General features: G+C 36.3%; 1 protein-coding gene across 3 annotated transcripts in view; it reads left to right on the top strand.

The window, feature by feature from the left end:
- The first annotated feature begins 11,640 nt into the window (after positions 1-11,640).
- MS3_00001533 (uncharacterized protein) overlaps positions 11,641-17,752 on the top strand; it is a 50,416-nt gene continuing 44,304 nt past the window's right edge. The window contains exons 1-4 of one of the 3 annotated variants that reach the window (XM_051209004.1): positions 11,641-11,859; positions 11,903-12,073; positions 13,405-13,564; positions 17,350-17,453. In XM_051209004.1, coding sequence (XP_051074418.1) covers positions 12,013-12,073; positions 13,405-13,564; positions 17,350-17,453 — 325 coding nt within the window. In that variant the 5' untranslated portion in view covers positions 11,641-11,859; positions 11,903-12,012. Of the gene's footprint in view, positions 12,372-13,404; positions 16,081-17,349; positions 17,454-17,752 lie in introns of all 3 variants that reach the window. The other 2 variants (XM_051209005.1, XM_051209003.1) reach the window with 2 other exon arrangements.

Below are 17,752 nucleotides of genomic sequence, written 5' to 3'. Positions count from 1 at the left end.
CTCGACTGCTTATATTGATTATTTGCATGCATTATTGTGTCGCTAAACCATCAATTGGACTGACAAGGTTTTGAGATATTTACTGAATGAGCAACTGATAGAGAAACATACTGTAATCATCTGTAGTGAATGAAGATAAAAGAAAAACAACACTAGTGATAATTATAAGTCGATTTGATGACCGGTTATGTTAATAGTTTCATTAATATTATCAATCATATTACGTGATTGTCAGGTCATGACAATGCTTTATGATGATATCCTAAACCCATTATGTTCAAATTGTTGCAGTGTTGATTGAGGAGTAGCCAGTTGAAAATACATATTGTTGTTTTATGTACTTCTGAAATAGCAGAAGTTTGTAGTGTTAAAGAATCTGAGCTGCCTGGTTATATTATAAGTTTCCATCCAAAAAATATTCGTCCAGTGTTAATTTTAGTAGTAGGTTCCGGAGTTTTGACTTCAAGTGTTGGTTCAGCCAAAAACTGCCCAAGGGTTTAGTTATTATACTAGTGCAGTTGATACTACCTAAATTTGTAAATTTATCATCTAAACTTTGTTCGTCTTTTTAGGTTAGTATTATGGTAGAATAATTCATAAACCCAAATATGTATAGCAATAACGACTGTGATGGGTTTATTGATAAATGTTAAAGGCGATTCAGATGATTTCTAAATTTGAAAGACAGAGATATAATGTGAAGCATGTACGGGCCAGGTTAACATGCATGTTGTTGAGGTATTTGACAAGTTAAAAATAATAAGCATGGTCAAAATGAAGAATATTCTTGAAGTTTAGACGACTTATGGAATTTCAGTTAGGGATATGACGAGTTATTTTTCTTCCATAAGAAGCTGCTGTCGTTTAATTACTTACTTACGCCTGATACTCCTGATGGAGCATAGGCCGCCGACCAACATTCTCCAACCCACTCTGTCCTGGGCCTTCTTTCCTAGTTGGATCCAGTCGTTGTTCATTTTTCTCATGCCTGTTTTCACTTCTCGACGTTATGTGTTCTTTGGTCTTCCCCTCCTCTTTTGGCCTTGAGGATTCCATATGAGGGATTGCCTTGTGACACAGTTGGGTGCCTTCCTCAATGTGTGTCCTATCCATATCCAGCGTTTCTTCCTTATTACTTCCTCCGCTGGGATCTGGTTTGTTCTCTCCCACAGTACGTTGTTGCTAATAGTGTCTGGCCAACGGATCTGAAGTATTTTGCGTAGACAACTGTTAATAAACACCTGTATCTTCTGGATGATGGCTTTCGTAGTTCCCCAAGTTTCCGCCCCATACAGTAGAACTGTCTTGACATTTGTATTGAAAATGCTGACCTTGTTGTTGGTTCACGGTTGTTTTGAGTTCCAGATGTTCTTCAATTGTAGATATACTGCTCTTGCTTTTTCGATCCGCGCCTTCACATCTGCATCAGATCCACCCTGTTCATCAATGATGCTGCCCAAATATGTAAAGGTTTTTACATCTTCCAAATCTTTTCCGTCAACTGTGACTGGATTGGTGTATGCTGTGTTGTATCGGAGAATCTTGCTTTTCCCCTTGTGTATGTCGAGATCTACTGCTGCTGAGGCTGCTGCTACACTGATCGTTTTCTCCTTCATTTGTTGTTGCATTTGCGATAGAAGGGCCAGATCATCTGTGAAGTCTAGATCGTCCAACGGCATCCTAGTTGTCCACTGTGTCCCAAGGTTTTCTTTCAGATGTTGACGTCTTTATGATCCAGTTGATCACCAGGAGAATGGGAAGGGGTGAGAGTAAGCAACCTTGCCTGACACCGGTCTTTACTTAGAACGAGTTTGTCCACTGTCCTTCATGTGAGATTTCGCAGTTTAATCCATCATAGGAATTCTGTATGATATTGACTATCTTCCGAGGCATGCCATAGTGTCGAAGAAGCTTCCATAATGTTGTGCTGTCCACGCTGTCAAACGCTTTCTTGTAGTCAATGAAGTTGATTTCGAGTAATGAATTCCATTCAGTTGATTGTTCCACAATGATCCGTAGAGTTGCGATTTGGTCTGTACACGATCTATCCTTACAGAATCCTGCCTGTTGGTCACGAAGTTGGGCGTCTATACAGTCCATCATTCTGTTCAACAATACCCTGTTGAAGACTTTTCCCGGTATTGAGAGAAGAGTGATGCCCCTGTAGTTATCACACTTGCTGAGATCGCCTTTCTTTGGTATTTTGTTCAGAAGTCATTCTTTCCAGTCTGTTTGTATTCGTTCTTCATCCCAAATCTTATTGAAGAGAATGTTGAGTATCTTTGCAGTTACTGCTACGTCTACTTTCACTGCTCCTGCTGGAATGTTGTCTGGTTCTGCTGCTTTGCCTCTCTTGATTTGTCTGATGGCCATGCTAGTCTCTTCAATTGTTGGTGGGCCAACATCGATTGGTAGGTCCGTGAGTGTTGCTTCGATATTGGGTGAGTTCAGTGGGGCTGGTCGATTCAAGAGTTCTTTCAACTGTTCTACCCACCTGTTTCGTTGTTCTTCAATGTTGGCACATAGGTTTGCAAATCTCTCACCATTTTCGTTCCGTTCTATCAGTCCGTGTCATCCCATGATGTCTTCATATCCGATGTTGTCCATTCCAACCTTAGCATTTAAATCTCCCATCAGAATGGTCAGGTCCTTTGTTGGACACTTCTAGACGATTGACTGCAGCCTATCGTAGAATTGATCTTTGGCGTCTTCGTTGTAGTCGTTGGTAGGCGCATGGCATTGGATGATGCTCATTGAAATGCCCTCTTTCTTTGTCTTGAAGGAGGTTTTAATGATCCATGGTTCATGAGATTCCCATCCTATATGTGCATTTTATGCTTGTTTGTATAGCATCAATGCAACTTTTTGTGTATGTGGGGCATTTTCTTCTTCATGGCCGGAGTATAACGGGAGCTCTCCTGAGGCTAGTCGTTGTTGCCCAACTTGTGTCCAACGTGTTTCACTGATCCCAAACACCTCTAGGTTGTATCTCCTCATTTCTGCAGCAATTTGGAAGACTCGCCCGGTCTCTCACATTGTACGAGTACTAAATGTACCGAAATAAATGATAGCTCTGGTTGTCAGAAGAGACATCGGTCTCGTGACTTCCGAAGGAACTCGGCTTTCATCATGAGGTGTCATAGTTCTTCTAAATGAAGACCTTCTGACTCCCAGGTCAGAGTTTAAAAGGTTTGAATAATTTTTTTCTGGTTAGCTGCTGTCGTTAACATAGCGATATTTACAAATGTGTGGCAAAGGCAACTACAATCAAGAAATGTTCTTAAATGACACACTTTTTTAATAGTATGTGGCAGTATCAAAGTATTAAATATTTCTAACAAAAAGTCTTGGGAGTGGCTCGTATTAAATACACTCAACCAGTCTAACGGAAAAAATCTAAGTTAAGAAGTGCTAAAAGTACAGTAAATTGAGTAGGAAAGAGAGAGGTGTGAAACTCGCCTGGGTTATTTCGCTTCCATATGATGAAAATTTGAATTATACAGTAGTTCGAATCTGGATTATATGCGATGTAAGGTTTATTAAATTTATGGATTAACACAGCATTGTAGACTGAATTCGTTTAAGTTCAAAATTAACTGAAACCGATTAAGTAGCACTGCCTGACGAATGGTCTAAATGAGATCTAATATTGCAGGAAATTTGTACTTCAAATTCACCGCAAATTTCTAGCATTCGTATCCTCTGTTGGGCCATAGAACCCATAGCTAAGGAAATTCGGTCATGTATTCTCACCATACCACGACTGTGGCGTGCCACATGACCCTAGAAATCACTCAGCTTGGATGATCTAATTATCGATGCACTGTCCACCTCCAAATACATATCTTCGAATCCCTTCATTCATGAATTCTGGTTTGACCATCCTTGAGGTCTTTGATTACTAAAGAAAGCGATAAACGGGGAAAAAGAGAAACATTCCATTTAAAAAAAGGTGAAATAAAGATGAACCGCACAAAATGTCTCTTTTTTCTCCTACAATGTGCCAGTAATGCGAAACTTTCCTTTTTTGTCACTCAATGTTCTAAACATCGCCGAATTGTGTGCTTTTAGCGTACATATATCCCTAACTGTTAAGCTTTCATCTGATTACACGCTGGATTGCTTACTTTTCTTCTAGCTTTATATTTCTCCTGTGTTCATTTTTTAATGTCATGTGTATGTTTAATGATTTTTGTGACGAAAAAATAAAGACCACATTTTTTGTTTGGGTTACTTTATATGTAGTCACATTTTTATTCAGTATTTATCATTTCTCTTTATCGTTTCTGAATCGCACAACGTATTTTTGGGCTTTTTTAGAAATACACCACCTTTGTTACTGGGACAAGCGCTATCTTCATCGTCTATTCTTCTGCTTTGATGTCCACGGCCTGTTATGGAAGATCAAAAGTGGTTCAAGTGGTTGTGGATGAAATAGAAGAGGCTTTCGCTTGACGGACCTCCAGATCTACCGGCAATGGATTACTGATGTCCCCAGGAAGAAAATCGGGTATTTTTAACGATAAAAGATTAAAAAATATTGTTAAATTATAGCGAGATATTATCCTTAGTCCTTACGAATAAGTCACGTTCTCTCTTAAAAGACTTCTGGGATGTCGCTTGGACTAGCTCGTCTGTCAGAGAATTCCTGCGTTCGACTTATCTTAAGGAGTAGAGGGTGTGCTTCAAGTTCGTTCCGCCATGTCGCATCTACAGGTTCTGGATGATAATTCCAATATCTGTTTTACGACTGGGCCTATGTAGGTGTTTGAGTAGGTGCTCAAACGTTTTTACAATGCTTTAAGTCATAGGCAAGTTACTTCTAGAACGTCTATACTCTAATGAGTGAAGGCTCAATGATCGGAGGCGTTCTCCACAGGGTTTTAATTTGAGTCTCAACAAGATGATTACCGTCCCACACATAGACGCCAAAATATTCTCACCAAAAGTGTAATTCCTTTTAATCACCAGGTATTATGGTCACTAATAGAGGGGAAACTGATACACACCAAACCTAAGTTGTAAATGTAACATGAACCGCAAAAAATAAGATCAGATACAAAGAGATATTACATCGCGAACGTCATCTGAAAGGGAGTTCCTCGAACAAATTATATTTAAGTTAATACTATAATTTGGTTTGTTAAGCTTTTTAAAGAGGTTCTGAACGAATCCTATCAAACAGGTTTGAAGACAGAATGTCTTAATCGTTGTGAGTGAAGTTTTAGATGTCACTTAGATTGTTGTCATGGGCATATTCACATCCCTCGCTTATCTACCACAAAGTACGACACAACAAGATACATGACCTACTTATTCTCACATGAAACCTAGAAAACTGGTCGTCAACCATTTTCATTAGATAACCTGCCATATTGGATACCTACCTGTATGGTTCTTTGATTTTGATATTGACCTTGCTTATTTTGACCGAAGACGTCTGGTCAAGAATCTTGACCATACCATTATTTTATCGTACATAGAATATCTTCACTAGTATCAACAAAAACGATGTGTTAGAACTAACAGTCCACCTTTGAGTACTTCAGGGTGCAGGTGATTGCCATCCATACATCGGCAGTGATTGAATTACCAGACGGTATATAGCTAAAAAGTGAGAAAGTATATTTAAACTGATAAAATTTTGAAAAGTATTGAACACATTTGTTTCTTCCTTGAAAATGATTATTTTTTAAGCATGGACTAAGAAATGTATCCTTTACAACTGCTACTCCGTTTTTGTTTCAAAAACCGGTAGTGAAGGTCATACATTATGTTCCAAATTCTGAGTAGAAGCCGCCAGTCTAATTAGGCCGTGACAACTGGTTGACCCGTTAGTTGATATTATGAAACCCATTCTGTCAGTGTGCTTTGTGTCTTAATAACTTTATACATGATTATTAAGGTTACGTGAACTCTATGTGGTGAGGATAGCTAATTAGCATTGGTATCGTCAAGAACGAATATAGTTTTTAAAAAACAGCCATTCTATGGAAGCTATTCCAAATAATTGTTACTCTCTAATCAACTGCGGGTGGTTCATACAATTTCGCCGCTTAAGAGCGACTACTTAGAGTTACTGACATACTGTGTAGACTGAATTCTAAGAAAATAAAAATTTCCTGTTTCTCTGAGTAGTCAATTATTTTCCAGTGCAACGTAATTGAGCTATGGAACCCGAAATGATGCCCCTTAGTCTATTAAAATAATCGAGGATTGTGCTAAATCCCATAAGACAGCTCTTTATATAAGTTATCTTGACGTCTTAAAAACAAAGCGGATCAACAATGTTTGTAGCACAATTCGTACAGCAAGATATCTAATAATAACACGAAAGTGTTGATTAGCGGTAGTAGATGCCAATTTTGACGTATTTTTGACCTTGTTTAAATAACGCAAGCAGACACAACAGAATGAATTAAACACTAGTAAGTAAAAGACCATTCAATTTTGGTGCCTATAACGCCGAAATGCAAACTGTTGTCCTAACATCACAAGTGTGATAGATTTATCCATTCAACACGTCTTATTAGATACTACTATATTTTATTGAACTTTTCTCTTGCTTTTTGATATGCTTCCCTATCTTCAGCAAATTTGTAGCCATTTATCAGGGGTTTTCAATCTTCTTTGACTATGATTATGATAATACAACTCTCAGAACCCCTAGAACGTGGAACTAATTTTGTATTTAGACTTGGAGTCGAAAGTCAGACACCTGTCGATTTAGATTGTCGAAAGAACAGTAACCTCGTAATGAAGTGGTGCGAATCAAGACAAAATACAGATTAATGTGCGAACCTAAAATTCATTTATAGTTTTTGGCTAGATCTATGAAGTCATGAAGTACTTAAAAACGGAGATGTGTAAGTCTGGTTTACTTCAAAGGATAGCAACCAACCACAAGGCAAAAGTAATATAAAAATTCAAGAATCACGCATAAATTGACTTGTTAAGTCAGTTGGAAAATGAAAGACCAATGTTCTCGAGAACAATAAAAATTTCTAACAAATGGACAATGTAACCTCTATCACTGACAAATTATGTTACAGATAATGAAAATCAGAAGACCAGAGTTGAAGATATAATCAGTGATATTGATCCCGCACAAACCAGAATATTTTGTAAACTTACAAATGAAGGTGTAGTGGATTAGATTCGAAATTATCCTAAGGCTCTATACATTAATCGCCCTGATAACTGTTATTTTATCACTCCCAACAGTGTATGAATTCAAAGGGCAACTCAAAGCACCGACCACAGTCCATTATTGACTAGCACCGATTACGAAGCCATAAGTGCACCAAGAAAATTCGAACAGAAGAGCTAATGCGCTCAGACGAGCAAATACAGTAGAGAATACAAAAGAGAATTAAGAGTCGAATTGAGAATCGAATGAAGAGTCGAATCAGTTAATGAGGTTCAAGCATATACATATGTGTGGAAGCAAATGATTTATTGAGAGATCAAAGTAACCAATTTTTAAGCTAGAAAGAAAGATATATGCGTAGGCTGTCACATGTTATCAAGATTATATCATCATACAGCCATAATATTATCAAGATATACAACTTGTTACCACTCGAATGACGCTGTCTGCAAAACAAGTTAATTGAAGGGTTTGGCAAAGTAAAACGTAACCGAAGTGAGGTGTAGAAGAGGTCCTATACTGACTCCTCCCTGAAACTAAAGGTATATAAAATTGTATGTTTGCGAAAAAATAAACTGAACAGAACAAAATATGACACAGAAATTACCGAACTATACAAAATTAAAAATTAAAATTAAGCCACCTTGTTAGATAGTATTTGTTAGTACGTCTGAGTTCGCGCACGTCCTTGAGGTCAGACAAAATGATGACTAAGGACAAAAAAGATGAGGCACTGTTTTTAAAAGATTATATATATAGGCATGAAGATGTGCAAAACCTGTTGAATTTCATATTAGATAGTGTAAATTTAATGACATGTACGTACAAAACGGAGAGGAGGAAAAATAATTTATGTTCAAAACAGTGACAGAAATTATCAATTCAAAATTGGGGCTCTATACTACCGCGGTCAGCTAGGAAGTCTCCGTTAAAACTCCAGTAGACCGCAAACATCAACACAAATCACCTATTTTCTGATAAACAGTGTTACTGTCTCACAAAAGGTAATAAAAAGAACTTTACTGATACATTCACACAAAAAATAATGAAAAGATCCCATAGAAATGGATTAAATTGCAAGTATATCTTAGTAACATTAGATCACCGAAACCATGCACTTCAAGTTGTAATTTAGGTTTCAAGATATCGTAAGAATTACAGTGAGTTAGTGTCGCTGTCCTGTTACTGACATTTATGTAAACGATGTATTTGAGTCACTTACCTTCTAGTATTCTGTTTTTTCTAAGATACACTACGTATAAGCAAGTCGCAACCACCATTCACTTTAAGGATCAACTTACTTAAGAGCTAGAAACAATATAGAGGTAGATTGTGGCTGGTATTGGGATCCGGGGTGAGCATTTCGTTTTGGTAGGAACCTGTTAGTTATGTTTATATAATTTTGAATTAAGTTTATTGTCATTCCATAGATAAACGGCCACTTCGATTAAGTGACTCTGAGAACATCATGCAGGTGGGTTGAGGAGAGAGGTACTAATTTATAGTTAAGATGTGCACCTACATTTCACTGATGAGTCATAAATAAAAACTTGACATAAGTTAAGGTTTTCGCTGCTGGCTACAATCTGTTCATTAGATAAGAAGTTGTAAAATGGCTATATTGAAGTAATCTTCACAGGATATACACCTACTACTAAACACTACTTGAAATTCAACCAAATGTACAAAAAACAAGGCCACAGGAATCCTTTCTAATAATGATATAAAATATCATGTTGGCTTTTAATTATCACCATCAAGTTAATCGACTCAAAGTTTTTAAACTCAGGATTACTTTTTTTCAGATGAGTTAGCGTGTATTTGCATGATTTCATCTTAATATATATAACTACTAGGTATTGATTAGGTATTAAACAACAAGAACTACAAGGTTTGAAGAATAAAATGAATTCATCCAATCTTGCGATTTCCCATCAGCTGCATACAACCTAAAATTATAATTACTAATATGAATATACTTACCAACAAATGTTTAGCATAATTTGGTTTATGAATTTTATGTAAATTTTTGAAATGTGACCAAAACCATGATAATCGGAAGAATAGGAGTACAAAGTGTATGAATAAAAATACCTAAATCCGATGTGCAATTGTAGTTTTAGCTTGTGTGGAGCTTATCAGAAACTGTGGAATAGAATGAACTCATTTTGTTTTGCAAACCTGGTTATTCTTACTTTGCTTAAATTTACCAAGGAATTTGGTTGTATGAAATAAGTAGGTTTATTTTAAAACTATACGACAATTTAACAATTATTAAAGAGTATCCGACCGGATCACAGTGTTTGGGACGAACTATGATCTTGATGGGTGTGCATTTTAAGTCAAAGTTTAGGTGGGAGCTCCACAGCTGGGTATCTAAAACGTGATGCTAAAATAATGGAGATTGAAGCACAGCAGCCAAGAAAATAGCCATCAATAGTCAGCAACCCTCAAGTTTTTTTTCGGTGGAACAATTCAAGATGTGTTTTATTAGTATGCTAAATATCAAGTGAATACCAAAATGAACCATTGTTAGGTAAAATAAGTTATAGACACAAACAGCAGTGTTGATATTATTATTATTTAAAAATATCTTATGGGTACATAACTGTTGTGAAGAAACCATTTCGGGTTTCTTCGAAAATGCAATAATACACAAGTTTCAATAATGTTAGAATTATATTTGCCATATTTGAAAAATTGCGTAATAATAATAATAAATCAGGTTATGTGTAATTGAGAAGAATATTGAATTGAGTTTAAAGATAGAAAGGGAGAAAATAAGGGAATAGAAACAAAGGAGGCGTGATATACGCAAATAGTTTGATAGGCGTATTCATGATAAAGATAAAGATAAAATAATTTTGAACCAATAAAAAGTCTTTCAAAAGTTGGTAAACTTCTAAAACGCTACTGAAGGATGTAAAAGTACGTGAGTATCTTGTCGTGAGGTGGGCTAACATTAGCACATCAAATGTGAAGTCGTATGAAGTTGATTGAAGCAAATCAACTGATCTGAGCTGATTTTGGTGAGGAAGTTCAAAATGGGTGATAGTTCAATATGCTTTAGATACCTTACTACGCAGAAGTCATCAGCTATGTAGGAAACGTTAGCCTGATCCCTTAACTATTTAGAAATGTTCTTTGTATTACAGACGTTATTTGGAAAAATCTCCTTTACCATGTCACCATACCTCAGAAAAAAACATCTTCATGGGACGGGTTTGAAGAAAAGCAGTCGAACTAGTTTTTGAACTCAAGAATAAACCTTACTTTAAACTTCTGGCAGCACCAAAAGTGCTGCCTGTTCAGTGATGCACAATAAAAGCGGTGTGATGATGATGTATCGTATATCACAATATTTCCCACCTCAAACGATCACTTATACATTTCAGTGTTAAACTACAACGAAGAGGTCACTTAAAATTAGAACAATGATGAATATACACAAAGCAATGGAATTCGCTAACAATAATCCCCGAGATCTTACCCGTTGCAGAACCGTAAGACCCCCTAAGCATCCTCTAGAACACTCATATAAGCTTAGTTCTGATACAAATCTCAAAGGAAATATCCGAAAAGTAGAAGTCAAGCACAGTCACTTGAATTGAAGGCACACATCTTACTCTTTACAAGTGATCAAGTATAGGAATTTTAAAGTGTAGTTAAAAGTAACATCCTCGGGTTCCTCCAAGAAGAAACTTGGTACATTCTCATGAGTTTGGATGCCGTTTCGTACTATTCTACTGATATTTGTATTATTTCTATTTATTTCATTTTTATAGGTTCCTAACTGAATCGATCGGTAAATCATTGCTAACAAACACAGTGGTTCATCAAAAAAAGTTTCCTCTTCTCTGTCCATAAACATCTGAATTATCTGGATTTATATGGTGGTGATGTCTTCTTTCAGAATAAATCTTCACATCTACTTCCGAAGGTGCTGAGATGCATCGAACGGATAAAATGGCAGTTATGACTTTTTGTAGCCAATAACCTTCACCTACAACCTATGATCTGACCCTAAGGAACTTAAAGATGCCACAGGTATTCCGAGTTTGACAACGTCTTTAAACTTAACACTCTGATCGAAGTATACAAACTCAGTCAAATTAGGTCAGAAATAAAGGGGTTTAAGGATATATTTGGAAAGCTATCGATACATCTAGAAGCGTTAGGTCCCAGTCGGCCACTAAATGACCTGGTGCGGATGCGTGACAGAGTGCCTTCAGCTTAAGTGTATCCAATAAAACTAATGAGGTCGGGATAGATGTTGAAAACTTACAGAACTATATATTTTGTGGATTTATTTGCCGCTAATAATTCAGCCATATGGAATCATCAAGTTTCAGAGAAATATGAATTTGTTTCCAACAATACAAAAAATATCTACGTGAATTAGAAGTCCTTTAATTATACCCAACAAAGTTTAGAGATTAAGGCTCTATTTTTTTATGAGTTTCACCGCACAAAATCTGCATTATGGGAGGGCGCACGATTCGAGTCTGTTTTCTGGTGATGTTTCGATGATCAGTTCGGATTATTATTCATGACTTCTTTATGAACCTCAATGCCTAACATATAAGCCTTTCAAACCATATATTTTAGATATAGTTTTACAAATAATTTCACACCTCTGAAACAATATTTCTCAATATATGATGCTGTGGTCGCAAATGGTTTGCCAACCTAACAAATGGGACTAAAATGTATGTGTGGATACTTCTTGTCACGTCTTTATTAAAAACGTAGTAAGATCATGATATTCAGGGAATTTCACCATAAGGATTTGAATGATGATTCACATGTCAAGTTCCTTACCGAAATGGTGTAGATCATTCTAATTATTTCTCATTTGGAGTATGGGAGAATCGGCTTTAAAGGTAGTTGTTGGCGATGGAGAGTTTGTTCTTGACAAACCAGGTACGTTTTTCAAGCATGTGAAAGTGTTTGGTGAGTAAGTTTTGTTTGATTTGTGAGGTTCTGATTCGATGTCAATAAGGACTTTCTTCAGAACTATGTCGTTACCTCACAATCAGCACAGATTAAAATGATTAATGGTAGAGATGTGGTAGGTGGTTGAAATGATTTGATTCTGCAAAACATTGCGTTTAGTGTACGTTGCCGTTTGTTGACTTGGTTGACTTTTATTCGGGAGTCATAAACTTCCGTTATATTTAAGTCGCTCTTGTTAAGGGTATTCCCAAGGTTAATCAGTCCTGTAAGTTGTATTCGCAAACATGAAACATGTTTATAAAGCAGTGATATTTAGCTGATTCATGGGTGCTGTTTGTCAAATAAGCAACTGTGATCGTTATCTTTCTTCAGTAAGCGCGTATAGTTAGGATTTATCTGAATGTAAAATAAATAATTTATCTGACTCATAAAGTTGTCAGGGCGACTTCGCTTCCCAAAATCGTGATATTTTTTCAGCTTATTTCATATATGTTAATGTTGGAAAACTATATTTATGTAAGCGTTGGTAAATTAGTTTGGGATATATTCAGCCTCGACCTTTAGTGAAACCAAGGTTCACACTTCACTTACGTTGTCATTCGTCGTACTTATTCATTTTTGGAAATGGCCTATTCCCTTAGGAAGTAAATGTAGCATTCCGGTGTAATATAATGTGATCATAGCTCAAAGTTGATCTCACTAGATAGTCTCATCAACTGCCTTCTATTTCACAAGAGAAACGAGTTGGATAGTAAGCGATCTCAATAACATCTCAAACTAACAGGGTTTAGAAAACCGACCGATTTCAAACATCTCACGTTACTGATTAGTCATCATAACCAGTTTTCTTGGCAGAATTAAGTACATTTTGTTTCGGAGAGCCTTTCCATGGCCTACTGTATGTGTTCTGAATTAGGATATCTTCAACATTATCAGTAGTCACTACTTCGCACTCTTTTTGGGACCTCATGGAGAATTTACTTTGTAAGGTTAGCTAACCGTCCATAAGACTGTAAGAGGACTTCCTATCAACAGATTTTACCGGTATATAAGATATCAGGTTTTTCAAGGTCATGTTATTGAAACTTTGTACTTTTCTCATTTGTTATGAGCTAAATAGTTATAAGTTTGTTGCTTCGACATCCACATGTCTCTTTGGCGTAGATCTGACTCGTGGGATATCAAGTGAAATGCTATTTACTAACACCAACCTATGTATTGAAAGTTTCACGGCTTACCTTGACGAAAACCTTTAATTCCATATTTATATGACGTCTTTTTACTCTATTTCTCCCCAGATATCGTTTCCCAATACACTCGTGTAATTTCAGTCTCTCCATCGAATTCAATATTATCAGCTGGATTAAAAGTTGGGGATCTTGTAACGTGTATTGACAGGATTCCTATTGGTGGACTAAAACTCGATGAATTGCAGTCTTTAATTAATGACTCTACCAGGTATTGTTTTATAATTTTATTTACTTAATCGATTAGGTTGTATTATTTTTGTGACTTGAGTGTTGTCGTTTGTTATGAGACTGGGTATTTATGTAAAATCCAATGAATTATAGTTAGCCTACATGTTTTTAGCTAAATGATGCGGTTTTTTCCTTCTGCTTTTCGTTCAACGAAGTTTTCAAGTATTCGTTCTTAATATTTTGCTTTGAAACATCGACTCGATTTTTTATCTCGTATTTTAGGGGGTTCGTAGTTATTACAAGTCAGTATACTCGAAATAATCTCACTCGACTACACAATATTCAAGATTTTTGCTTATAACATGAAACGATTAGCTGGAAATGAACTAATAATCACTATGGGTCTCCTGGTTTGTAGTGGACTTTAGAATCTATACACCACAGTAACCGTTATACAAATAGTTATTACTTGTTTGGTTACGTTCCTCGCTATCATATCGCGATTTCACGGTTGATAAAATATGCCAGTGGATTGAAGTCAGTTAAACGAGAGAACTGAGTTTTTGAGAAACATAATAGTTGTGACTATCGTTTCGGTTGCGGCATACCCGTAACACAAAAGATAAATATAGAAAGAGGAATATTTCCAAATATGAAATTTATTAAATAATAGTAAAATAGCAATAGGTTTAGTTCATGATAAATATGAAGATAAGGAATGCCTTCTTCGTATATAAAGTCCAGGTTTCACCTCATGGATAGCTAAGGCCTCTGCTTTTTAGGGAGTTAGAATCGAAGAATTTTTCGGTAGATTCAGATAGATCTTATAAGCAACCTTAAAATCAACATGTGAGTTTTCCGAGGGATCACAGCTACTCCAGTGTTCAGATCTCTATTGCTTTCCTTCTTCCCTTGTTATAACCAACCTGAAATATGTTCTCATATTTGAACTAAAGGCAGATGCCGGCTACGGTCAACATATCTCGCTCCACAGGAGTAGGTGAACTCCGTGTTTTCTATTTCTGCTCAACACTTCACTAATTTGTACTTCTCAGTTATATACAACCTTTTCCAACTTCTGAAGCTGAAAAAATGACATCTCCAGTCTCATTAAACCCCATTCCGAATCAAATATTCTCGTTTTAAATGTCAGCACTTTATGCCAAATCACTAGTAAAAATCATTGAATGCTATACTATCGACCCATTCCCTTTCAGAAACCGTCTTGAAAAACCTAAGTGTGTTTCTTTACTTGACTTATCTTAGTAGAAAACCTGTGTTATTTTTCTGAGACTCAATAGCCATTTATCGTAATTTTGATGCTGTAGATCTGTTGTTGAGCTTAAAACTAGGATGGGAACTTTTGGTCGATGTTCTAGTTCATTGGTGCCTGTTGTTATTCTATATAGATGGACTGTTATGACTGAGAATTATCATGATACGCAGGACTGACATTTTTTGATGTTTGACTGCTCTCCAACTAGCTGCATTTTGAATATGATGAAAGTAGCTTGGTCAGTCAAACCCTTATCATCCTTTGGATACTAGGATAGTGGTAGTGTATGTCACTGGAAGACTGGTCATAGAAGTACGTAAATATTCAACCAAATATTACTGCTTTATTTAGAGCTTACGATCAACTAATTTCTAAATTAACTGCTTCAAGTGATGTTTGTCAAAATTATCCACTTTCCATTTTTACTAAATCTTACCACTGATATACATCCTTAGGCGACTGTCATTGTTTTTTCCGAGATTGACTTTGAGTACATAGATGACGCCTTTCCCTCTCACTAAATGAAAAATATTCAGAATTAGCATGGGCCATCGCCTAGTCTGTTCATAAAAAGTATGCTTTGGACACTTCAATTCTCTTGAATGTCTCTAACCACGGAAGGGGGCTGATAAAACCTCAGCTTGGATATGGAAGAACCATTTGGCTTTTGCTGACTTCAACACTTATGATATAGGAAATATTTGTGTCTGCCTATTAAAGAAGGAGTTTGTGCTGCACTTATTTATGATTGTAAAACCTGGTTTATAAAAGCACAAGACACAAGAAGGATGTTAGTATTTAGTCATTAGTCTCCTACTTGTAGAAGGGAATCACGTATTGAGATATTCTGAATTCTTATTTAGAAGTGTACGACGCATACTTAACTCATATTGTTTAACATAGAGTCTAGAGTCATACCATGACGTGGGATAAGTGAATGTGTTTATTAACTGTTGATTTGGTCTGCACTTAGAGGTGAAAAGTTTCTGTTTGGGGTTTGCGAGATACTCCTAATGTTTGATTGGGAAATCATTCCATATGTCCTAAAAGGATTTATTCTTTATCTTACAAGTGTTAAATGTAACATTTCCCCATACACTTCATATTTTGATTGTCTTCCTTTTGGATTTTATTTCTACGTTTCGAATACCAATATGGTTTTCACAATGTTGCTTTCCTTATCAGTTTTCTTTCATGCTGTACTTCTGCAGGTTGTAATAATTTTGACTAGCACCAGATCCGCTGGCGGTTGCAGATATATTTATGCCACATATATGCTGGTAGGCTAAAAGTTTCGATCTAAGCTAAGATAAATTATATATGTTTAATCAGAATGTAACCAGTCAGTCAGCTACAACGTACGACCAGGCATATTTATGCATCGGTCCAAGTTGCCATACCTCATTGACACAACAAAATTGACACCGGATTCATAAAAGTAGTTAATTCAGAGGTGGTAATATATAAAAGAAAGATTGCAATAAGGATATAGTACAGGAAGAATGAATTAGTTCGTAGAAAGGAAGATATGAAGCAATTTTAATCTCTTAGTTTAAGGGAAGACAGAGAGTGTATACACCGACGCCATTGTGATCGATTCTGAGCCATGTCACCAAGAGTCTCCAATCATTGGTTACGATAGTCACGCCTACCCCAACCAAGTAGTCTACATCTCCCAACATGGCTCAGACTAGAAGTTAGTGACTTCAAGCACTGATGCCACGTTTTGATTTGGCCGCCTCTAACTTTCTTCCAACCACCTCCAACACCGGTTAGCATTGCACGTCGTGGTAATCGGTGTTCAGGTATACGCAACACGCGGCCCAACCATCTCAGTCGATGAACATTCACAACCTCATCAACTGGTTTACTATCATTCCCTAATACCCTGCGTCTAACCTCACTATTACTTACCCGGTGATCCCAGCAGACGCCAGCAATATTTCTGAGGCATCTGTGGTCAAATATTAGTAGCTTACGAGTGTCTTCTACTCTTAATGACCATGTTTCGCTGCCGTAAATTAAGACAGAACGGACTGCCGCGCAGTGTACTCGTCCTTTTATTGATAGACGGATATCTCATTTTCGCTATAGATGACGTAAAGTGGCAAACGCTGACCAGGCTTTTTGAATCCGTGTAAAGATTTCGTTATGCAACAACTATATACTTGATTTTTTCGTATTTTCTTTACTGTTATTTCTTTTCTTCATTGTCTCCAGAATGTTGTTAGTTTGTTTTGTTGGACAAATTTTCTGGTTACCTATTGTAACGGTTTTTCTTGGAAATAACTTCAAGTTGTAGATAGCCACAGATGTTGACTTTGTAATACAGCTACCACGTTTATGTTCGTGTCTTAGATTATGAACCATAAATTACCGTCCAAACATTAATAAATAGAGCAGGTTTTGAGTTCATGATTTACAATTTATCACTTACATACCAACGCGTTAGTCATATTCACACTAGTTACTTTGAGCTCTTATATTTTTCTGTTCTTCTGGTTGAAATAATTTTTGTTCTAATCATAGTCTACTTTTGTACATTTTAGTTCCGGTGAACTGAAACTGAAAGTGATAGACAATGGAGGTGAAATATGTTGCTCCTTCCCAGTAGAAGTTGGTAACAAAACAATTTGTCAAACAATAAAAAAAGGTAAAGCATTTTGATTCATTAGGATTTTATATATATATATTAACAAGTAGAGTAACTATTTATTACAATAAATCGACCTTTCGCTAGTGAAAATACATTCCAGGGATATCAGCAAGCAATCACTATTTGGATGAAGTCAATTTCGTTGTTATTGTTAAGCATGTATGTATGAAAACCATGATAACAAACTTTAAAAATACCTTACCACTCTTTTCGTCTTTTTCCGAAACCATAATATTATGTATAGTTCCATTGGTTTGTCGTATTACGCTTATCACTATGATTTCCAAATTTTATCT

This window comes from Schistosoma haematobium, chromosome 1 (genome assembly GCF_000699445.3).
Source record: "Schistosoma haematobium chromosome 1, whole genome shotgun sequence".
In the NCBI taxonomy this organism is placed as follows: domain Eukaryota; kingdom Metazoa; phylum Platyhelminthes; class Trematoda; order Strigeidida; family Schistosomatidae; genus Schistosoma; species Schistosoma haematobium.
The sequence above is the reverse complement of the archived record's forward strand: the minus strand, read 5'-3'. Positions and strand labels throughout refer to the sequence as shown.